Source organism: Gekko japonicus, unplaced genomic scaffold, assembly GCF_001447785.1.
Source record: "Gekko japonicus isolate JY-2015 unplaced genomic scaffold, Gekko_japonicus_V1.1 scaffold661, whole genome shotgun sequence".
Classification (NCBI taxonomy): Eukaryota; Metazoa; Chordata; class Lepidosauria; order Squamata; family Gekkonidae; genus Gekko; species Gekko japonicus.
The window spans coordinates 738,275-763,325 of NW_015173694.1; the positions used below are offsets into that span (position 1 = coordinate 738,275).

Here is a 25,051-nt window from a genome sequence, read left to right on the forward strand (position 1 = left end):
TTTTTGCACAATATATTTATTTGATTTTATAAGCCTATATCATACATATATACAAGATCAACAAGATTACCTACATACAAAGTCCTATAATAACATTTATCTTTTTCAACAACACAGAATAACAAATCCACCACACCTACAACAATTATTTTTGTTCTTAATCTCAGCCTTATTATCTAATCCGTGTTGAATATAAACAGCATAAATCATTCAAACTGGCTTTTAAATTTTTTCCCCTTAAATTCATCTTGCACAGTTCCATCTCTCATCCCTTCTCCTGTAATCCGTCAAATCCTTGCTTGCAATATAGGGACATATTTTAATATTAGAGACAATTCCAGGTACACTCCTGGGCTGAGCAGGTAGTGCTTGACTCGCTCCTGAACTTTTGATTTATCATTGTTCATGCGTTTTATCTGCTCTTTGGCAACATACAGAAACTAAGTGTAAGAACTCTTTTGATTTCATTTCAGCCCGCTGGTTCTGGTCCAACCTTCTGGGGCAACAGAAAACAACTCTGCACCATTTAGGGGAGTACTGATATTGTTCCAATATCCTAACACAATTTTCCAACATGATAACACTGCTCACGATATTTAATGAAAATGATAATCATGACTGTCCTGACTTTCTGACATGGGATTAATATTTGAAGAGCAGAGCCCTAGTTTAGAAGTCTAAATGGACTCCAGAAAAGTCTGTCTGCCCCAGCACCTTCTCTCTTGCAAAGGTCCTGGGAAAGCACAAAGGTTGGCTCCGTGTTACGGGTGTCACACAGCAAGATGCTGTCGGGTGAGAGGTCAGACAAGTGAATGAGCAGCAGCTGCCACACCTGTGGTGGTGGTGGTGGACTAAAGGCTTCCAACATAACAGCTCATATTGCCTAAGGTTAGTGAACAAGCAAGGTTATGCCTATCCAACCTTTGGCCAAAGGGTAGTGACACACAGAAGGCTATTCGCCAACCTAGTGAATCAGCATTCATAAGTATTAATAAATTTATCAGCATTTAAATACTACATACTAAACTACAAAAAAAAACATTTGTTATGTTGACATTCCATGTTCTAAAATATGCTATGTTATCTGCTGACAGCATCTGGGGGAGGGAGGGTTACTAGAAGACGACCCCAAGACTATGTTTTGCCCAAGCACTTCTCCGTAGCCCTTAGCAGCAGCAGCAACTGCTTTATTTTATCGACTTCACTACCACTGCAACTTGCGCTACTCTACACTCACCTCTCCTTATTTGGAAAGTATTCCAGCCTGGATATTACCTTGGTCACACCTCCTCTCTGCCTCCTGCCTTTCACACTGGGAGACATTCCCAGGGCCCAGTCACACTTCTGTCTCCTTCCCCAACCAATTTCGAAATCTGTCTCTGGTCACACCCCAAATCTCCCCACTTCTCCACCAACTCATAAAAATCAAATGCTTTGTTTCTTTTACTCCTGCATCAAGAACTCCCCTCATCTCCCCAACCTGTACTTAGCGGAACCTTGGTATTCCTCACTTCGTACCCTGGGGTCTAGCTCACTTGCTGCCCTCAAGGTATACTCCACTCCACATGCTCTTCCCCTCCAGACCTCCTTTGGACTACTGCCCAAATCCCTGGTCAGATATCTCCTTGGGACTCCAACCAACCCTCTCCTCCAGGAACTTCAGACCTCCAGGTTTCTACGGGTCCAAGGTCTGTTGGGACTCCTGGCAACTTTGACACTGCCACATCAGATGTCATCCCTATGTAGAATAGATAACATCTTTTCCCCACGTTCCTTGCTGTCTTTCTCCTTGAACCCCCCCAAACTTTTTCCACTGAAGTTATGCGTCGTACAAAGGTTTTGTGTGGGAGATTGAACTATCATAACATCCAAATCCCAGGATGTCACAGAAAGCCAGTTTGGTGTAGTGGTTAGGAGTGCAAACTCTAATTTGGGAGAACCGGGTTTGATTCCCCACTCTTCCACATGCAGCTGCTGGTGTGACCTTGGGTCAGTTACAAGTCCTTTCAGAGCTGTTCTCTCATGGGCAGTTCTTGAAAGAGCTCTCTCAGTCCTACCTACCTCACAGGATCCCTGTTGTAGGGAGGGGAAGGGAAAGGAGATTGTAAGCCTCTCTGAGACTCCTTTGGGTAGTGAAGGAGGGGTATAAATCCAATCTCTTCTTCTTCTAGTCCACACTGTACACCGCATTGGTTAGGCCACACCTGGAGTACTGTGTGCCGTTCTGGAAGCTTCACTTCAAAAAGGATGTGGACAGAATGAAGCGGGTGCAGAAGAGAATGACCAAGATGATTGGGGCCTGGAGACCAAGCCCGATGAGGAAAGGCTGAAAGACTTGGGAATGTTCAGTCTGGCGAAGAGGAGGTTGAGGGGGGACATGATTGCTCTCTTTAAGTATCTGGAAGGCTGTCACTTAGAGGATGGCAGGGAGCTGTTCCTGTTGGTAGCAAAGGATAGGACTCGCAATCATGGGTTTAAATTACAGGTGGAGAATTTCTGGCTGAATATTAGGATTTTTTTTTAATGTAAGAGTAGTTCAGCAGTGAAATTGGCTGCCTAGGGAGGTGGTGTGCTCCCCCTCACTACCAGTCTTCAAGCAGCGGCTGGACGAACACTTGTCAGGAATGCATTAGGCTGATCCTGCATTGAGCAGGGGGTTGGACTAAAAGGCCTATATGGCCCCTTCCAACTCTATGATTTCAGTCAGGGGTAGGCAACCTTTCTGGACCAAGTGTCAAAAAAGAATTGCAGCCTCTACCTGTAAAGATGTGCCAGCAACCAAAAGGGATATGATGGTGGGAGATGAGAGTTATACTTGGCCAGATATGCTTGGAGCAAGCCAGGTCCCTGAAGTGCTCCCAACCATCTCAGGAATTTGCCGTGGTCTCAGCTGGTGGCTGTGCAGATCTGGGAGTGATGATGGATATAAGCCACATCTGTTTCCTTCTCCCTGCACCGCTAGTCCCAGTAGTTCTGCAACTGACTCCACTTCTTGGGCACAGATTTGGCCTTGAGTACCAAGCAAAATGGTCTGGTACGCCATTACTAAAATGCAGGCTGCAGGTGGCTATCCCTGATTTACACATTTGTTGTGGATATTTTAGTGTTTGGTTACTTGGACTACATGCATGTATCTTGTTCCTACTGAATAAATTAACTCTGATTATTCCACTCTATTCCAGCGTCCATTTCCATTCCAGATCTGTCTTGGACCATATGCATCATTATCATGCTGAGTTCTAAAAAAACAAAAACAAAAAAACTGCAGTTCCTTCAGAGAGGCAGTGCAAGAGAGATTTTTCGATTATGCCTGGACCCCCTAGTAAGTGGGCCCCAATCGTACAGACTCAGACACCTCAAGTGTAGACTTATCTTCCTGCGAACACATGGTCACAACAGTATTTTATCCAGCATGCATCAGGCCTTCTTCTTCCCACAATATGAGCTGTTCTTTTAATCCCTGGAGAAATCTCGGTGTGTGCATGTGGTGGGCTGAGAGTAGGGGGTTAGTCACACCACACTGGCACAAACAGCCAGACTAAATCTCGCTCCTATACAGTACAAAATCCAAGAATACTGGAAAAGATGTCTTTGTAAGAGACTGAGAAGCAAGTGGGAGGGTAGATGGGTGTCAAACCAGAAGAGAATGGAAGTCAAAGTTGAAAAGATGTCACCCTTCAAAAGGACTGCTGAATAAGTAGATCTACATCTAACCCAGTTTTATTATTTTTAAATAAGATACGGAAGAAATGGAAATATGGGAAGATGGCTAGAACAGAGGCGGTTGCAAGACGTTCATCCAGACACCAGCTGCTGATGCCTAATCATCGCAACCATAGATAACTTTTTAAATTTTCATGTTTAAAAAAGGGAGGGGGAAGCACAGCCCATGATACAGCATGAGATGCAGCATTTACCTAAAGTCACAGCTTCCCAGGGCATAAGTGCCAACTTTGTCAGCTGGATCCTGGAATACATGACACATTTTTCTCTTAAAGGCAGGAGGGTTCCTTTTAAGTATGAATAACCTGATGCACATTAACAGGTATTCCTAGGGACAAACACGATCATGTATTCCTAGGGACAGGCTATCTATAAGAATGAACCCCACTAAAAGAAGCTAACAAAGCAATTTTAGCTACTATGGACTTTAACTGTCTGAGACATTAAGCTATCCAGATCTCTTGCCTCCTCTGGCAGCTGAGTAACTCCTGAGAACAGAAGAATTAGAGGGAAACAGTGACTGTGATCCAACCAGTTCTTTTGCACCATCTCACCCAACTCTCCTTACTATGGCCTCCGTCCCACATAGCTTTTGTCCATGCTGGTCCCATGATCCCCAACACAGCCTTTCAAGATGATCAAAGGGGACCCCCTCCAGTGTTCCTTCTAAGCTGAGTTAGTGTGAGCTAGCTCACAGTTTTTTAGCCTCCGGCTCATAGATTTTTGTCTTAGCTCAGGAAGGATGGCTCCAGAGCAAACTAATTTATCCAGCAGCCAAATCACTCGCTCACAACTTTAATGCCAGTAGCTCATAAAGTAGAATTTTTACTCACAAGACTCCACGGCTTAGAGGGAGCATTGCCTCCCCTCTTTTTTCGCCAGCAGGAAGCCTAGATCACTTTTACTAGCAGAGATCTTCCACTCGTTTATTATAATATTTATACTCCACCTTTCTCTTCAGCTGCAGTCTTCCTCCAGTGCAAGGAGCCTTCCTCCAATCTAATTGGCTCTTCTGCTGGAGGCAGAGCTCCTTAAGCTGGAGAAAGGCTACTCAGACATAGTTGGATCTAACCCACTGTCTCTGGGCATGTGCAGAGGACCTCACCACTCAAATACCCAAACCCATATCCTACATGTTTAGGATTTAGGGAGCCAGGGCTTCTCAAGTTATTACAGCCACAGGAGGTGGTGGCGGCTACAAGCATGGACGGCTTCAAGAGGGAATTAAATAAACATAAGGAGCAGAAGTCCATCAGTGGCTATTAGCCACAAGGTATAGATAGGAACTCTCAGGCTGGGGCAAGTGATGCTCTGTATTCTTGGTGCTTGGGGGGGCAACAGTGGGAGGGCTTCTAGGAACTCTCAGTCCTGATGGCACCTGGTATTTTTGGCCACTGTGTGGCAGAGTGTTGGACTAGATGGGCCACTGGCCTGATCCAACATTGGCTTCTCTTATGTTCTTATTAGGTCAAAGGGTGTGGGCTTCCAAGAAAGCTTGAGCACTGACACCCACAGATGCTGTGCTATATTATTTATTTATTTACTTTATTCATATCCCACCTTTCTCCCCAATAAGGACACAAAATAGCTTATATCATTCTCCTCTCATTTTATCCCCCAGAGGGTTGTTCTGATGAAGTACAAAGGAAAGGAGAGCAACGTAAGCTTTGAAGGAAGAAACTAAAAATCTGATAGGCAGAAAATAAATGCACAGTAGCGAAGCTTGTAAATTATCTGCAATACTTGCTACAAGAGGTCATATCAAAACTGGCCAGTGGGTGTTTAAATAAATGAAAAGAGAGGGGTTATTTACCACCTGCCCTTTTTGAACCCATCGTGTGCCCAAGACAATGTACAAGAAGTCACAAATACTGCAAAATAAAATCACCCTGAACACCAAAGCTAAAATACTAACACCACTATACAATTTTAAGACCCTACAAATGTGATACAAACAATAAACAAGCAGTAAGAAAACTTAAGGGGGGGGGGAGTCAATCCTCACTTATGGCGTAAGAAACATGAGAAAGCTTTTTGATACAGAAATATCTTTACTAGGCACTGGAAACCAGTAAGGAAGGATGGTCAGACAATCCTCCCTTAGCAAGATCAAGATGGGTAGCCATGTCAGTATGCCTGCAGCAGCAGAAAAAAAGAAAGAGTCCAGTAGTACCTTAAAGACTAAGAAAATTTGTAGCAGGGTACGAGCTTTTGTGAGTCATTGCTCACCTCTTCAGATACAGCTACTGTCATTCACCTGCTATTGTCATTTGGCATCTGAAATCACTCCACTCTCCATAAGGATATAAGGACAGATGGACTCACATTCTAGCTGTATCCCTTAGCAAGGAGTTCCAAAAAGTTAAGTGCCACGGCACTCAGAAAAGGCTCCTATCCTTGCCTTGGTAAACCATTATTTGGGTAAAAGATGGAACCTACAGCAAAACTTGAAAAAAACCTCTTGAAAATCCATCCTTGGATCCGGCCAAATTGGCTAACTACCGGCCGGTTTCAAACTGGGCAAGTTAATCAAAAGTCCAGGTACAGAGCCTTTTGGACGATGCTTCCATCCTAGACCCCTTCAAGTCCGGCTTCTGTCCAGGACACAGGACAGAGACAGCACTGGTCACTCTCATGGATGACCTCCAGAGGTGCCTGGACCGAGGTGGATCGGCAGTGCTGTATCCCTTAGCTGTCGGCAGCATTCGACATGGTCAACCATCAGCTACTGATCCGCCGCTTTGCCGACTCTGGAGTTCAGGGGCTTGTCTTGCAATGGCTCACATCCTTCCTCCAGGGTCAGGGACAAAGGATGGTGCTAGGGGAACAACTGTCCCAAAGGCATCCACTGACCTGTGGAGTGCCTCAAGGGGTGGTACTTTCCCTGATGCTGTTCGACATCAATATGCAGATGACACCCAGCTCTGTCTGTTGTTGGGTGGCCAGTCTGACTCTACACTGGAAGATCTGGACCAGGTGGTACAAGCAGTGGCTGGTAGGCTTACATTGAGTTGACTGAAACTGAATCCGACAAAGACGGAGGTCCTGTGCCTGAGCCGGGGTGGCCCAAAGGCAAGGATCCCACTCCCGAGCTTCGACAGGGCACAGTTGGTGCCAGTGCTGGAGGTTAGGAGTCTGGGAGTGGTCTTGGATGCCTCTTTAACAATGGAGGCCCAGGTAGCAGCCACTGCCAAGTCAGCCTTTTACTATCTTCGGCTGATTAAGCAGTTGGTTCCCTTCCTTGAATGCAACGACTTGGCAACAGTGATCCATGTGATGGTCACCTCGAGATGAGACTACTGTAATGCTCTCTACATGGGGCTGCCCTTGTCCCAAATCCAGAAGCTGCAACTGGTGCAAAATGCTGCGGCCAGGCTGTCAATGGGTCTCTCTATGTGGGAGCACATCCAACCTGTGCTGAAAGCACTGCACTGGCTACCAATAGCATACTGGATTCGCTTCTTACAGCTCTGCAGGGCCTGCAAGATGGAGCTCTTCCACTAGGCCTTCGATTAGGAGCCCCTTCAAACACCAAGGAGTAACTCTGTTCCCTGGCTTTACCACCTTCAGCCTGCCTCGCCGCATAAATTAGTCGACCAAACTGAGCTGATGTGAGAATACCATCATGACTGTCACCTATGTAGTATTGTTTAATCTAGAAATCTTTGCTCTTGCACTTTATTTGAGTACTGTTCCAGCACTATCAGGATAACTGACAATTGATTTGTCTATGGATGTTTTTATGATGGATTTTAATTGTATTTATATGCATTTTTATGTAAGCTGCCCTGAGCCTGCCTTGGCAGGGAAGGCGGGGTATAAATTGAATTACTAAATAAATAAATAAATAAATAAATAAATAATATGTCACCAGAAGATCTGAAGCCATGGAAAGGGCCTCAGTCTTGCAGGACCAAAGCCATTTTGGGTTTTAACAGCAAAAACCAAAGAAACAGCCTGCAGCAAAGTATGGTTCCTTCCTCTGTCCCATCCAACCTTTCACCAGTGTTAAGAGCCTCTTTCGCTAGAGGAAGGCTCTGCGCTTAGTTGAGCAGAGCGGTAGGACTACACTGGGTTCAGAAACACATGAGCCTTGCGCCAACTGGAAGTGAGCCAAAATGTTCTGCACCAGCTGCATTTTCCAGGCCATTTTCAAAGGTAATGCTATGTAGAAGGGATTGCCAGGAGTCTAAACAGGAAGCTCCCAGAGCATTGACGATGGCTGCAATTTCCACATCAAAGGTGACAGGTTGGGATGGAGAATCCACATACTCTACACGGCCGCTCTCCCAAGGGAAAGGTGACCGCTATTGTACCAGTAGAACAACTAAAATGGACACAAACATATCCCTATCCTGCCACTCCACAGAGCAACATTTGAAGCCTCCCTCCACCTTAAGGAGCCTTCTTTATTTTTTTGTTTGTTCTATTTCTGACTTGCCCTCCCCTGCTAGCACAGGTCTTAGGGTGAGTACCAAAATATTATAACAACAACAAACATAATTTAATTAAGACAATTCAAAATACACTTTAAGTTACTAACCGTAGCAGCAGATAACACATAAAATTACAATAAAAACATAATTTTTCCCCACATGAGGGAAAGATTTAGTCATGCTGGGGGAAGGGCAGAGAAAGGGGGCAAAAGGAAATCCCATCAGAGAGTTTTTATTTTTCTCTGTCAGGAGCATTGGCCATAGGCCTGGTGGAACAGCTCTGTTTTGCAGGCCCTGAGGAACTGTGACAGGTCTCCCAGGGCCTGAGTCTCAACTGGAAGCTGCTCCACCAGGCTGGGGCCAGGGCAGAGGAGGCTCTGGCTCTGGTTGAAGGAATTGAAAACAAATCAGCCAGTATCATAACGCCCTGGTAGAAATCAATGGTGCGACCGCATTTGGAGTACTGTGTACAGTTCTGGTCACCAGACCTCAAAAAGGATATTATAGCATTGGAAAAAAGTGCAGAAAAGGGCAACTGGAATGATAAAAGGGTTGGAACACTTTCCCTGTGAAGGAAGGTTAAAACGCTTGGGGCTCTTTAGCTTGGAGAAATAACACCTGAGGGGTGACATGATAAGAAGTTTATAAGATTATGCATGGGATAGAGCAGGTAGAGAAAGAAGTACTTTTCTCCCTTTCTCACAATACAAGAACTCATGGGCACTCCATGAAATTGCTGAGCAGTCGGGTTAGAACAGACAAAAGTAAGTACTTCTTCACCCAAAGAGTGATTAACACATGGAACTCACTGCCACAGGAGGCGGTGCCTGCTACAAGCATGGACAGCTTCAACAGGGAACTAGATAAACATATGGAGCAGAGGTCCATCAGTGGCTATTAGCCACAAGGTATAGATAGGAACTCTCACCCTGCGGCATGTGATGCACTGTATTCTTGGTGCTTGGGGGGAGGGCAACAGTGGGAGGGCTTCTAGTGTCCTGGCCTCACTGCTGGACCTCCTGATGGCACCTGGTGTTTTTGGCCACTGTGTGACAGAGTGTTCTACTGGATGGGCCATTGGCCTGATCCAACATTGGCTTCTCTTATGTTCTTAATCTAACATTTCTTGGCCCAGGAACCATCAGTAGGTCTTTGTTCCGTGAGTGTAATGTTCTTAGGGGGTATACAGGGAGAGGCGGTCCCATTGTAGGATAAGTCACTTAACTTGGAGTGAGCCTCCCTAAGCTGGAGGAAGGCTTCTTGGAGGAAGGATGAATCCATTCCACCATCCTTTATCTCTAAGTCTACCCGCAATCAATATATGTGCGTAGTCTGGATCAAAGCACACTTTATCCCTCCAGTCAATAAACAGTGTCCACATGCTTGTTCAAGACACTCAATGATGTACTTTGATTTTGCAAAAAGAAGGCAGAAAAACAGAGTTGGGTGTTATTATCAGCAGATGGGAGGGGCTGTCGTTTAGTGGCAAAGCACATACTTTGTGTGTACATGGTCCCCAGGATCAGTCCTCAAGCATCTGCAGTTTAAACAGTTGTCAAGAGGGCTTTGACCCACGACAGCCACCGTCACTCAAAATGGACAACACACCCAGCCTGACAGACCGAGTGGTCCGGACAAGGCAACCTTCCTAGTTTCCCCTCCAAATTACCTTGAGGTGCTTCTGCAACTGGACTTCATGCTGCCGCGTTAGGTGCTCATGCTGCTTCTGAAACTCAGCAAAGAGCAACTGCTTCTGCAAATGCTGCTGCTGTTTCAGGGCCAGGAGTTCCTGCTGCAGCTGCTGTTCCCGGACGGCAGGGTCCACGCTAGGCATGCTGGGCCGGGCATCCATCCGCAAGTCCACCGGGCTGCTGTTGCTGCTGTTGTTGCAGGAACTCTGCATCACCACTGGAAGCACCGGCTTCAAGTCCACAGCTACGGAGGAGAGAAGAAGAACAGTGGTTTCAACCAGTAAGGATCTTTTACGACCATGAGAAGAGCTGAGGTTTTGCCTTAAAAAAACAACAGAACTCTGTACTTATAACCTTCATACTTGTATGGCAAAATCCTTAGACAGGCACAGTCCTCATGGCACAACTGCTATCTGATGGCTTGTGAGGCCCACCTAACTATTGACTAGGCTGCTGTGATGTCATGGAAAGTTCACAAACACCGTGTCTGTTTGGAAATGACTGTTGCCGCCCCAATAATCTTGACAGAATTCTGCAGCTCTGTGATGGTTGTGAAAGATTACTTGAATAGGAAATGCTCTTAAAAGGCTACAATTGTGGGTATTAAGCAAGAAAGAAATGAACAGGCGAGGGTACTTTGCAGTCTAGGCAACTACAGATCAGGGAGTCAAGGAGACCAAGGTGGCAGCAGGTGGTAGTGTGGTGACAACAAAGATTGGAACAGCCAGGTGTCACTGAGGTCCATGGTTTGGCACAGGGCCTGCTGGCAACCAGAGATGAAACAGAGATGTCAAGAACAGGAAGTCAGACAAAGGACCTCCCAATTCCTGCAGGGAGAGACAGACAGACACCTGGAGGCAGCAGAATGAAGAAGAAGAGATTGGATTTATACCCTGCCCTTCACTACCCAAAGGAGTCTCAGAGTGGCTTACGAACTCCCTTCCCCTCCCCACAACAGCCACCCTGTGAGGTAGGTGGGGCTGAGAGAGCTCTGACAGAAACTGCTCTTTTTCATGTCACTGTGGCATGAGAAAGCCTACACTATATGGCCTACTCCAATGCCTCTCCAACCAGAGAACAGGAGATTCTCCCAGGACAACCTTGCAACACTGCAGGGGCCTCTGAGGCAAACTTTCACTTGCTGCGGGGAATAGCGCCTGAAGAAGCCAAACCTTTCACATGCCTTTAAGCCCTACCCAGCTGTAACAGGACTTATAGGACAATATGCATCTGTGCATATGTGCATGTGTACATATCCATACAAGGGAACAGTGTTTTCAGCTGGGGGCCAACACAGGAGGGCATCTTCCTCGGCGTCTCCCCAAATCCAGCACCCAGGTCTGTCTTTGCGGTGCTCTTCGTCAGGCATAAAACTGAGAAACCTGGTATGCTTATTTTTGGAATACGGAGATACCACCCACCATCAAAAAGAGTGCACGTCTACACTTAATGCCAAGAGGTTTTTTAAAGGAATATTTATTTTATTTATATCCCACCCTACCCTGCAAGTGGGCTCAGGGCAGCTCATAGCATATGAATATAACAATTTAAAAGATTAAAACATAAAACAGTAAAAATTAAAATTCGGCTCTATACCTTAATCAGCAGATGGCGATAATACAATTTAAATCCTGTCAGAGACTTTAACCCCTGAATGGACACTTGGATGTACTAGTTTTTGCAAGTTCACTAGACACGTTGCAGAACAGAGAAATCCCATGCAAAGAGAGTTTAGTGTTCAATTAAGTCTGGAAATTCTGTGTCTGCTTTTCCAGATTACTTCTGGCACCTGATGAAGTCACATGAAGGGCATTTAAGCCAATTTCCAATTCGGAGAAACCTGAAATTGAGCCTTCAGTACCCATTTGGGGTATTGGGATGAATGCATGTGTGGACAGAAATAAAATTTGGGGGCAGCAGGCTCTAACCCAAAAGAAGCACATTTGCTGGAACATTTGGGGGGGGTTCTTAAATTTGTTAATTGGACTGTTGTGTTCTGTGTCCTTCCAACTTGGGAGTTGTGTTGTTAGCTGCCTGGAGCTTGCAAAGATAAGGCAGGACATAAATATTTTAAAGGGACAGAGCAGAAGAGAGGTGGTGAGATTCTGAGGTAACAAAAGGGGCTGGGCCACTACAGAAGGCAAGCTTAAATTTTTAACGCTTGTCTGTGCCAGAAAAAAAACTCCCTGTGAATGAACAAGTCAGCACATCAGGGAGAAAGGCTCCCAGCCAAGCCCTTCTCGTGTGATGCTAGTTCTCCACCTCCTGGGAACAACTGATGTGGGAGAATACTGAAAAACGTAATTCCTCACTTGTGCTCTGAAGCAGTCCCTTCTATTACTCTACCATCCAGGGCCGGCTCACTCACTAGGCAAACTAGGCAATCGCCTAGAGCAGGCCGGCCCTTAGGGGCGCCAAGCTGCACCCGGCCCCGTACTCTGGGAGTTTCTTGATTATTTGTGTTTTTCATTCTTCCTAAAATGCATTTATTTTTGAAAATTGGTGGGTGCATGGGGAGGGGGACACCAGAAGGGATCCTCGCCTAGGGTGCAAAATAAGCTGGGGCCGGCCCTGCTACCACCTCATGCTCCAACACGTGCAGACCAAACCCAGACCTGCAATCACGCACATGAAGCTGCCTTATACTGAATCAGGCCATCGGTCCATCAAGGTCTACTCAGACCGGCAGCGGCTTGCCAGAGTCTCAGGCTGAAGTCTTTCACATCACCTACTGCCAGATCCTTCTAACTGGATTTGCCAGGGATTGAACCTGAAGCCAAGAATGCCAAGCAGATTCTCTGCCACAGAACCACAGCCCCAGTCTTTAACACTCACATTAGGGAATAAGCCTCACTGAATTCAATGGGGCTTATTTCTGAGTAAACGTGTTGAGGAATGCACTATAAACTATATAGAGATGGGCAGCCTCGGAAATGCCTCTCATCCTCCTTTCTGTCTCCATCACATTCCCAAAGACTGAATGAGAAAGGCAACCTGAAGACACACAAAAATCTGATCTGCAAATGGATGCATGTCTTTTTAATTCCCCTGATGTTCAGCCAACCAGCTGCTGGAGGTTTTCCAAGCAAGCGATCTGGGGGAGCAGAACAGATGTATGAAGCCGGACAGCTTTCCAAAGTTACGGGTCTTTGGGATTTAAGCCACGAGGCTGTGTTCCTCACAAGTATGCTGCCTGACGGTGGACTTTAAAATGATGGCACAAATTCCTCTAAAAGAGAATTGGCTAAGGACAGAACGCTTTGCAAAAGAAAAAAAATGCACATTCCAGAAAGAAAGGCAATAAAGCAAATCCTCCCCGGTTAACAGAGCTGTACAGCTTTATGCATAAAGGTATTCCCTTTTGCAACCAAACCGGAGGACATAAAGGTTCAACGGTCTGGTCTGGTCGACTCTAGGGACCAAGCAGGTTTTCAAATAAGGTCCATTCTTCGATCAATTATGCTCATCACTGGGCTGCACAGCAGTCTGCTATCCCTCTTTTCAGTGGAGCACTTTGCCACTTAGCAGCTACAGACGGGTGCCAAAGGGCCTCTGTGTGTGGAAGCACTGATAATGCAGACACCAAGCAAGCCGGGAAGCCATGACACCTCCTCAAACAACCCCCCTCCAACATCTCAATCGGATTCTGAAGTGTTCTCCCTTTTACAAATGAAACATTGCCCCGATTTTTCTTTTGCACCCAGCTAATCAAACGCTCAGCTGCCCAGCCAATACACCTGGAGCTGCTCAACCAAGACAAGACTGCCACTCCCATATAGCTTCTTTACACAGCATTCCTATGCTGCGTGGGCTTCTCCCAAGTATAGGGATTTCCCACAAAGGAGGACAGTCTGGTCCCACGCAGCCACAAGAACCCATTTGTGAGCATCTGGGCCGTTGCAAGGGCCATACAGGACTGCTTTCAGATTCTAGCATAAGCTTGCATGTTTCAACTCTGCACCTAATTGGGCACTGTGGTAAAGGATGTGCCTGCTGGGAAAGTCACATTGTTTTCCTCGTGTGAAGGAGAGCAGGGATGAGCCAGTGCTGGGCTCTTGTGGCCCTTTTGTTTTATGCCCACAATAATGCCAATCTCCACTTTGGGATCAGAAAGGAACTTTCATCCAGGCTAGATTTGGCCAAGGGATCGAGGTTTTTTGCCTTCCTCTGGGCATAAAGCAGGGCTCGCTGGGGGGGGGGGGGGGGGGAGCTATGAATTTCCTGCATTTTTCAGGGGTTTGGACTCCATGACCACTGGGGTCCCTTCCAGCTCTAGATTGCCTCCAGGATACTCTTGTAATTATGGCACAGAAGCCAGCTACATAGAGGCAAGGTTGTAACATGATGCACAATCACATCCTCATGTTATGAGGTCAGGCAGAGGCCTGCACAGGTGACACCTCTGGACTGTGGGAACCACAGGCGAGAACAAGAAATCTCCAGAATGCGCCCCATATAGATGTGCTCCTAGTTTTCCAGTCAGGAGCCACAACGTCAAGTAGATGTCTTTACGTGAGTTAGTACATGTGCAGGCTTAGCCTTGGAACCTGATTCCATTTCAGCTTTGCTAAAGAGAGCACCTCTGAGCATACACAAGAGTGCCTTTCCATGACAGCCGAACCACAATAATCTGGGATTCAAAGGAAGGGCTTTCCAAATGGACAGTGCAGCTTGGAACTCAGCACCTCCGATGGGGGAAACAAGCAACCTTCTGTCACACCCTCCGATACTTTGGGCAAAGGCCCAGCATCGGAACGCTTTCAAACCCATGTGCGTCCTTGGTTGCACAGACCCTTTTCTCTCCACCAAATCCACCCCCGTCTCTCTGTTCCAGGAAACAGAGCTGAGTCACCAGCAGCCGTTTTGGCATGCTGTGAATGAACTAGGCCGTTCAGTGACTCATCAGATGCGTACCTCTCTGCTTTCACTCAGGAGGCTGTTGTAAAAAACCATGTGCCGTTTTTATTAAGTCACACGTGCGTGGTTTTGTTGAGGGGCGTGCATGAGATGGGACCCCCCCCTCCGAAACAGAGCAAGCAGCCCACTAAGGGCCAAAAAGAAAGGAGTATCCCAGTAAGAAGCCCTGGTACGGTGTGAGCAGCTGATAAACCACCCCACTAGGCAAATCCCCCCCTCCCTTCTAGGTTCTGTTGTAAGGGGGGGGGGAGCCACAAAAGACGACAAAGAGCTAATAATAGAGGCAGCTAAACAACAGCTGCTGGGAGCAAAGAGGGGAGAGAAAAGAGAAGCAGTCAACCAAGAGGTGAGAGGGGCTGAACCAGGAAAAAGCAGTGGAAGGAGAAAGGAAACCCAGAGATCAAGAACAAATTGAGAGCCCAGTGGCACCTTTAAGACCAACAAAGGTTTATTCAAGGTATGAGCTTTCGTGCGCGTGCGCACTTTTTCAAATACATTGAAATGGTAGGTAAGGTTCAAACTTACATAAGGTCAACCTTAGTTTTTTGACTTTGCATATCTTAAACATCATCATGTTACATGTTAATTTGCTGTTCAGTCCCTTATAAGTTTGAACCTTACCTACCATTCCAATGCATTTGGGAAAGTGTGCATGCACACAAAAGCTCATACCTTGAATCAACCTTCATTGGTCTTAAAGGGGCCACTGGACTCTAAATTTGCTCTACTGTTTCAGACCAACATGGCTGACCACCTGCATCTATCTCCGGAGAATAAGGACAGGCTTGTTCTCACTTTTAAAAAAGAATTCTTTCGATTTCTAGCCTAACCTAGAAAGCAAAATAAGAAGGAAGTTGACAACACTGACAGGTGGGGGTGGGGAGAAAAAAGGTAGGCCTCAAGCTGGTATTGAATAAGGGTTTACTCCTAAAGAGCAGAAATATTCATGTTTGAGAAGAATCTTCCTGCAAAGCAGCTGTGAAATATTAGCATTTATGTGACAGGCCATTAAAAAAAAAAAGCTAAACGGTTTTATAGAATGTCTTTACCCCCACTATGAAGGATGGGCCCAGTTAAAAAAGCTAGACCGGCTGCTTGTAATTACATCCATCACGTACCATGAAACATCGTGCATTAACTCAATCACCATGGTTATTTTCAATTAGCAAGCTGTGCAGGGATGGGGAGCCGGCGCTGATTTACCCAGAACTGTAGGCAAGTTCTGACAGCTAACTGGGAACTGTGTTTTCTTTCTAAAGTTAAAGTTTTTAAGGTTCAAACCGTCTTCTCCATGGAAGCCCTTACCTGCAGTGCAAGATATTCTATATGTGGAAAGATACTCTGAACTAGTCCGGGGGGGGGGGGGGGGTAATCAAACAAAAATCATTTTCACCTCCTCTGAACCTTGCCTCCTTTTTTTTCTGTGATTTTATATACATCCCTTTGCATAACAGTACAAACCTGCTGGGTGGGAAGAAGGTAGGAAGAAGGTATGCCCCCCCACACACACACACACACACCGTTGCTAAGACAACCAGACTGGTGGGCCTAACGCAGCATGGTAAGATAGGGAACACAGACCCAGTTGCCAGGCAACGTGAATGCATCCTTCATCCACCCACCCCATTCACAGTGCATGTAATGGGAGGGCTTCACTAGTTCTCAATGACACTGTCCTGTAGTCAAAGCTGACTGGCTCCCTGGTACTGTGACACCAACATGGTCAGCATTATGCTCCCTGATTGGCTGGGATCGCACAGTGAAGAAGCCCATTCAAATTTTAAAAAATAGCAGGAAAGCATGCAGCTGATTAGGAAAATAATGGCTGTGAAAAAGTGCAAACCAATAATCGAGGAATAATGGATTTTCAAAAATGAACCTTTACAACCCAGCAACCTGGTCCCCAAATGGAAGCTTTCACACCCAAAATCCAACCTCATACAACTCAGGGCAGGGCTACTCCAAAGACGCATTCTCTTCTGTGCTTCTTTTGAGTCTTTTAGTGATTCAGATAATCTCTAACTAGACCCCAGCACCAACCACCCAAGTATACCTTGGCTTTGCTTACCTGTTTCACTGTTTCTTCAGTAAGCACCCGACTACAGTGAAAACAGGCATCCCTCTGCAGGCCACAAACATAGGGGCCTGTGGTCTGACCTGTGACAGATGAATGACCTGGCCTCACAACAAGCAGACTGGATTTAGAGACAGACTAACAAAGATGAACAGTGACTAGTTTGAACGTATCCAGCTGGCAAAATATCCTGGAAAGTTTTTGTCAAGATAAGGAGTTGGACATGCAGAAGCCAAGTGGTGAAGAGCATTCACCAAAACTTGCTCATGAGGCCTCTGTCAGCTCGCTCTAGTAGCAGAATTGTTATGGCAGCATCCCAAAGTGAGCCATGTGTGTAACACACTCAGAAGATGCAGGCAGGTTAAAATAATTTGATACCACCATCAGCATTCATTTTACCCTCTCCTCCAGATTTTGTTGGTAGAGTCAAACTAGGGTTGCCAAGTCGAATCTTCTTACCGGCGGGGGATCGTCACCAGGCTCCGGGAGCTCTCCTCTGATGCGCGCGCCGCCAGCATGCCCCCAACGTGATTGACATGGTTGCGCTACCTCTGGTGACGCAGCCACACTGCGCTTCGGGGGGCGGAGTTCCCCCCGGGGCCCGATTCCGCAGCGGCGGAAATCCGGCCTCCAAAGCGGGGGTTTACCCGCCACCCGCCCTCACTTGGCAGCCCTAAGCCAAACCCTAATTTTCTGTTCTCTAATGGGCCATCCAGAAGACTTCCTTAACTTCACCAAACTCTGCAATTTAAAGGCCACCTATCTTTGCCTGGGAGGCTTTCATAGATTTGGTTAACAAGTCTGTGGTTCAAGCCCTTCTTTCTGCAGTTCAAAATGGTAAGCTCCTTCACTTGTTATCTGAAAGGTATTATGTCACTACTGGGAAAAAGACCCGTTGTGGAAATAAATACAACGGCCTCTAGAAAGAGGCTCTGGGCGGGTGCCCCGGCCTTGGACACTCAGTGTCAATTTGCTGTGGCGACCTCAGCAGGGTATAAGGACACTGAGTCCACCATTTTCTCCAGAGGAACTGATCTCTGCTACCTAAAGAACAGTTGTAATTTTGAGTGATCTCCAGCCCTCACCTGGAGATTGGCAATGATGGTTCCCCAGAAGGGAATAGTTGGTTTGGAGGGTGGAGTCTATGGCTTTGTACCTGTCCGAGGTCCCATGCCTCCTGAAACCTCACCCTCTCCAGGCTCCATCCCTCACATCTCCAGGAATTTCCCACCTGGAGTTGGCAACCCTATCTCCTGCCCAGTCAATCATCAACCTACCTTTATTTCCCCCTCACTCTTCAGCTTTCCACCCCACACACACCTGCAGCCTCTCCCGTGCTCTGAAGTCCTGACTGCTGCATCACATTGGCTGTCATACAGGGGCCACCTCAGCAGCATATAAGGATATGCCCACCATTTTATCCAGGGGAACTGATCTCTGCCATCTGGAAAGCAGTTGTAATTCTGAGTGATCTCCAGCCCTCACCTGGAGATTGGACACATTTTACCTCAGAACAGCAAAACTGTTTAGGATGTTAGAGGCAAAAGCCAATCAAGTCGCATATGCAAACGACCTGTGTTCGGAGGCAGAGGCCAATGCAAATAACCTCTGTGTTCTGACTGGCTATGAGGGGGAGAGGATTAGCAAAATGTTTAGAATGTTGGAGGCAGGACTCAGGCAAAGCAGCCAGTGGATAGGAAGATCCTCTGAATGACAGATCAGAGAGCGAACTGATTTTGGAGCGTGTGGAATGTTCTAGAGAAGTGCCACCACCATTCGGCTTTTATTTATAAGGGAGATTTTCTTTGAGCCATCCTGAGAGCATGGAGCCACTTACAATCCTAAATGTTTGAAGCAACAACAAACAAATGCAACTGAGCATGTGTGAAATATCTTCCCTTTACTGATGGCTGCCTAGAAGCCACATACCTGTTGGGGGGAGGAGATTCCCTTTAACCTACCCTGTGTGGGAGAGAGCTGTGGTTGACAGTGTGGCACTCTACATATGCTCAGAGGCATTGCTGATTATTACTTAATGCAATCTAAGGCTGACAGCTCCAGTTCTGAGACCAAGCTCATTAGCCACAAGGTATAGATAGAACTAGGATTGCCAGCCCCCAGGTGAGAGCAGGGGATCCCCCAATTTCACTGGCTCTTGCCTGCCACCAGCCAGCTGGCCAGCAGGGGGAAGCCCTGCCCCCAACTGCCACAACTCAGTGCGATGTCTCCAGCATGATGATGTCACACAGAAGTGACATCATCAAGCCAGGAACATCATTCAGCAACACTCTGGCATTTGGAGCAAAAGAACATAAGAGAACGTAAGAACATAAGAGAAGTCAATGTTGGACCAGGCCAATGGCCCATCCAGTCCACACAGTGGCCAAAAATACCAGGTGCCATCAGGAGGTCCACCAGTGGGGCCAGGACACTAGAAACGCTCCCACTGTTGCCCCCCCCCCAAGCACCAAGAATAGAGAGCATCACTTGCCCCAGACTGAGAGTTCCTATCTATACCTTGTGGCTAATAGCCACTGATGGACCTCTGCTCCATATCTAATTCCCTCTTGAAGCCGACCATGCTTGTAGCCGCCACCTCCTGTGGCAGTGAATTCCATGTGTTTTGCCCAAAATACCAGAATGTCACCATGCGATGTCCCCAGCATGATGACGTCACTTCTTGCTGATGTCATCGCAGTGGGGACGTTACTCGTGGTGACATCGCCCCGCCCCCCACTCTCAGAAAACTCTCTCCCACCTCCCACTGGCAAGAGTACAAGACCTGGCAACCCTAGATAAAACACTATGTCTGGGGCACTGATGCTCTAAATTCTTGGTGCTTGGGGTGCAACAGTGGGAAGGCTTCTGGAGTTCTGGCCCCACTGGTGGACCTCCTGATGACACCTGGGTTTGGGACACTGTGTGACACAGAGTGTGGACTGGATGGGCCATTGGCCTGATCTAACATGGCTTCTCTTATGTTCTTATGTTCTTCTGAGCTCCTGCTCAAATTAAATCTTTCAGACAGGCGGAACTCTGAGCCTGCACTGTCTTTTCAAGGTCACTCCAAACAAACCAAGCAAAATAGGGGGGGAAATGGGCCTCTCTCCTACATTTGAGCATCTCTTGCAGACTGCCTTTGGTTGAATCCACTTGCATTCCTGGCAGGATAATCTCTCAACAGAATAAGAATGATGCAGGCTTGAAAGGAAGATGGGGAGGATCTTTTTGAAATCTTGCAGGGAGCAAAGAAGGGGGTGGGTAACGGGAGTGGGGGTGGTGGCAGTGGGGGAGAATATATCAGAATCGCTTCCTACTTTGCTCTCCATCCCCCATCGACCAACAATTGTATCCAGCATTGCAGCAGGTGTCTTTCCTGAATGAACCCCTCTGCAGTTGTGAGTAACGGTCTCGCAGACGCAGTATAATTTGTATGCGAGCGAGGGGCCCTGCACAGTTGAATGAACAACCTGTTCTTAATCCAAACAGGAAGTTGGGGGCGGTGTGGGACGGGGGAAGGATGATTCAGGGGATGGAAAGGAGAGAAGGACGCCCAGAATACTAATGCAGCCAGTCTCCCTCCCATTACTGCTGGAGTGTGTGCTGGAGTGATAGGAACATGCTGGCGAGAAAGACCGATGCCTGCAGTCTTTGACTGAAACTGAATGTGTCACTGACCGTCTCAAGAAAGAATTGGAAAGGATCTTGAGGCTGCCGCTGTTTATCTGTACCTCACCCATTCATCTAGGGAGATCAGAGTTGAATAGGGGGACAGAAGAACGAGTTCTGTTTAGCTTAAATTGTTTTTCAAAAAACCTTACCAATGTTCTTCAGACCATTTTGTGGGCCTGCTCAGCTCACACATTCTCTTTCTTGCTGTCCCACCTGGGCCAAGCCCACTCCAGCAATTCAGCCTGTGAAATCTGGACCACAAGTAAATGAGCCTGGCCGCGTGCATGAAGAAAGAACCATCTTGTCGATATTTAACCACAATACTTGTTTTCAAAGAGCTTGGCCCCAGAACAAAGGAAGCAATATAGACATAGATTTTTAAAAGCTCATCTTTGAGGATGTGCAGTGTGCCTTTCCTGTACTGCTAAAATATGCAAAACAATAGCCAGTCCCAGAGATGGTTGCCAAACAGGCCAGGAGAAAAAAAATCTCTTGTCCTTATAACAGGGTTTAAATTGGATGTAATTTACCAGGAAACAGAAGATTTGTCTCACTTGCTGTGAATCTTCCTTCTCAGATGGGGCAGTCTGTACCTACAGGAAGAAGCTCCTCCTCCAGGCGGACAGGGTCACCACTTCTTTTTTTGCAGTCCCTGTAGGGGAGGGGCTTCTCCATGGTTGTCCTGAAGCAAGAAGAGACCCCTGTCCCAGAAGCGAAGACCCGTCACCACCGTGACCTCTCTGTCACATTGTGTGCTTTGAAGATACCTAATACTAACAAACTAAAACTAATTCGAACCTTCAGCACTCCCCCCGGAGTCTTACCAGGCAAAGTGAAGGGGAGGGTCATTATCATAAATATACAGCATGCCCCCACAGTGATAGGAACTGTCCTACCAATTACCCTCAGGAGGGAATAGACTGCCCTACCTCTGGACCACCGAGAAGAAAGATTCACGGTTAGTGAAACAAACCTTCCGTTCTCCAGTGGTCCTCTGGTGAGGCAGTCTGTACCTCCGGGACATGGAAAAGCAGTTTGGCCTGGGGGGGATGGGGGACAGGTTCCTAGACTGAGACAGCATGATGTAGAACCCTCCCCTTCCAAAAGCGGCCTCTGCCAAGGCCAGCTTGTCAATTCTGTAGTGCCTAGTGACCGAGTGAACGGAGCTCCAGGTGGCAGCCTTGCAGATGACCTCCAAGGAGGGAAAGGCTCTATATGCTGCTGAGGTTGCCGCCCCTCTGAGGGAGTGTGCCGTGATTGCTGAAGGCAGAACTAGGCCTGCGGACTTGTAGGCAAGAATTATCCATCCTGTAGCCCACCTACTAATGGTGGAGGTGGAGACCTTGTGTCCCAGGGATGACTTTCTGAAAGAAACCAAGAGTCACTTTCAAAATGCTTTAGTTCTGTCCAAATAGAAACTCAAAGCCCTCCTCACGTCCAAGCAGTGCCACTCCTTTTTCTGGGTGTGCTTAGGATTAGGACAAAAGGAAGGTAGAACTATATCCTCCGACCTATGGAAAGTGAAGTTTACTTTTGGGACAAAGGCCAGGACTGTGCCAGTACCACTCTGTCATTACGAAAAATACAGAGCTCCTCGTCCACTGAGAGAGCTCTAAGCTCTGATACCCTCCTAGCAGAGGTGATGTCTATCAGAAAGATAGTGTGAGCTCTTTAGGAGGGCACATAGCCATGGGCTCAAAGGGTGACCTAGTTAGGGCCCTGAGAACTATGTTGAAGTTCCACATGGGAAAACCATGAGCCTGGGAGGGATTGATCAAGGCAGTACCCCTCAAAAACCTCTTCACATGGGGATGTTGGGACAGGGACTTCCCCTTCTTGGTTCCTCTAGCTGCTGATATAGCTGCTACCTGTCTTCTAAGAGTACTGGTGCTGAGGCCTTTTCTCCAGCCCTTCCTGCAGAAAGGACAGCAAGTCTCCAACCTTGGCATTAAGGGCTCAACCCTTTTACCCAAGAACCAAGTTTGGAACACCTGCCAGGGTTTATTATACACCCTGTTGGTGGACCCTTTCCTAGAGGCTACTAAGGTGTCAATGACCCTGTCCTTGAATAGTGACCGCTCAACCTCCACGTTATGAGGTTCAGTAGCTCGGGCTGTGGGTATAGAAGGGACGCCTGTGAAAGAAGGTCCTCCCTGATTGGTAGCCACCATAGGTTCATGACCAATAGTCTCATCAGGTCCTGAAACCATGCCCTGGGGGGGGGGTGAGCTTCCAGAACCATCTCTGCCTGAAGATCTATGATTCTCTGAATCACCCTCTGTATTACCTGCATGGGGGGCAAAGCATAGAACAGGCGATCTGGTCACTCACAGCTCAGAATGTCTACCCCATGGTAGAGATCTTGTCTTTGAGATCTTGTCTTTGAGATGAACCTTGGCACCTGGCAGTTCTGTTCCGTTGCAAAGAGGTCCACAGCCATCTCTCCAAATCTGTCACGTATCTGTGGAAGGTCGCCTTGTTCAGCATTCACTCCATTTGATCCAGCACCCTGCTGCTGAGCCAATCCACCCCCATATTGGTGTGTCCTTCCATGTGCACCACCTTGATCGACTTCAGACGAGCCTCTGCCCATTGAAGCATCAACTTCGCTTCTGCATGAAGAGATCGGGATCTGGTGCCCCCCTGCAGCTGACACAGGACTTTGCCGTCATATTGTCCATGTGAACTAGGACATGGTGTCCTGTCAGAATATCCCAGAAGGCCAACAGCCCAGCCTGATCGCCCTCAGCTCCAGCAGACTTCAGGATGATGAAAAAGACAGAACAACACCCTAAGGCCTGTTGGGCCTCTGGCACAGGCTCTATCACTCCTATCTACACAAGGTATTGTATCACGTTGAAGTGAAGAAGGTGCTTCTGGGGACACCGGCTCCTTGGTACCTGTAGAAATCGGTTGGGAGGAACTGAACAGAGTTCTAGAGAGTAGCCATTCTTCACTGTGTCTAGCACCCACTTGTCACCTACAGTGGATTCCCAGTGGGTTGAAAACATTCGGAGCCAACCCCCAGTCTTTGTGTGCTCTGGAGTCTGTCCATAGTCACACAGACAAACTCTTTTGGGGGCCTTTCTGATTCTGTCCTGGGGTTCTGGTGAAGGGAGCACTGTTGCCCCCGACTGCTTGGGGTGCCATCTCCTCTTGGACAGTCTGGGCTTCTGGAATCCTGAAGAATGCTTGGGTTCATTTTATGGGCTTGCTACCCACCGTGATACCCACCGTGGCACCCTCCCCCATTCCGGGGGTCGTTGGAGGGCTGGTCTCGGCGGAAGGTGAACGGCGGCGGCAGCAGCGAGCGGAAAAATGGCGTCCGGAATACATCAGTGGCGAACCTGACGGCAGCGGAGAAGGCGGAGCCAGGACAACGTGTGAGCGTGGCGGCGCAGGCGGGCGGAGCCGTAAAGGACAGAGCCAGGACCGTGCCAAGCATGCCGCACGCCAGAGGGGCCTACCGATCCGCCGCGAAAAGAGGACCGCCAGAAAAGAGAGGAGCCAGAAGCCGCAGCTGAAAGACAACGGAAAGAAGCCGACCCGAGGAAAGAACCCCCCCCCTCCACTGGGTGCTGGTAGGGATGTCCCCACCCCTGATGAATTGTGGCCTTAGGGATAATGGATAGCTGTATAGCCGCTCAGAGACCCCTTCGGGGATTAGAGCGGGATAGTAAGGCGAAAGTAATAAATAATAAATAAGTAATAAAGGGTATGCTGGCCACCTTTGCCCATGTGGATGGATCCACTTCCCAGTTATGAAGCCACGTATTTCGCCTACCGGTTATGTTCGTTGCCATGGCCATGGCAGACAGTTGGATGGCAACCAAGGAGGCATCTGCTGAGAAGGCTGATGCTAAAGCAATCTTTTTCAGGTCATCTTTCAGCCCTTTAGGTACATTGCTATCAGCAGCGGAAAAGCCTGAAGCCCATGAGTAAGCCACTCTGGCAAACAATGAGTATGTGGCGGACGCCATTAAGGCTGTTGAGGGGGGACTCGAAGTTCTTCCGCAGGGCCTGCTTGATTTTTCTGTCACAAGAGTCTCTGGGCAGCCCATCTGCATCTGCTGGCAGGACTGAGGTGGAGCACAGGCTAGCCACAGGATCGTCAACCGAAGGGAGCTTGAAGAGCTCAGCAGTGTCTGGTACCAGAGAGCAGAACTTCAAAATAATGTGATGATTTGACTTTGGCCTGGCTGCGGCTTCCCACTCAGACTGCACCACCCTCTCAAACACTGCGGGGAAGGGGATCCCAAGGGGGAGTGCCCCCTCTGGTGGGAAACTCCTGGTGGAACCCTTTGGATACTTTGGGTCCAGCTTTTCTGTTCACTGGTTGCTAACTGGAATTTCCAGGATGTGCAAGACTTTGGAGAGGATCTTCTGGAAGACCTCTGGCCAGAAAAGGCAATTCTGCACAGTAGTGACTATGGGGTCCTCTTCATCAGATAACTCCCCCCCCTCCTTATGTAAGGACAAATCAGATTCCACTGAGTCCTGATCCTCATCCCCCAGCCACGAGCTTGAATCTCTCTGCT

At 47.7% G+C, this 25,051-nt stretch overlaps 1 protein-coding gene across 4 annotated transcripts in view; it reads right to left on the reverse strand.

Annotated features, from left to right (window-relative positions):
• Positions 1-25,051, reverse strand: part of HDAC5 (histone deacetylase 5) — a 196,839-nt gene that overhangs the window by 69,059 nt on the left and 102,729 nt on the right. For all 4 annotated transcript variants that reach the window (XM_015423183.1, XM_015423184.1, XM_015423182.1 and 1 more), the window contains one exon: positions 9,829-10,094. In XM_015423183.1, coding sequence (XP_015278669.1) covers positions 9,829-10,094 — 266 coding nt within the window. The remainder of the gene's footprint in view (positions 1-9,828; positions 10,095-25,051) is intronic.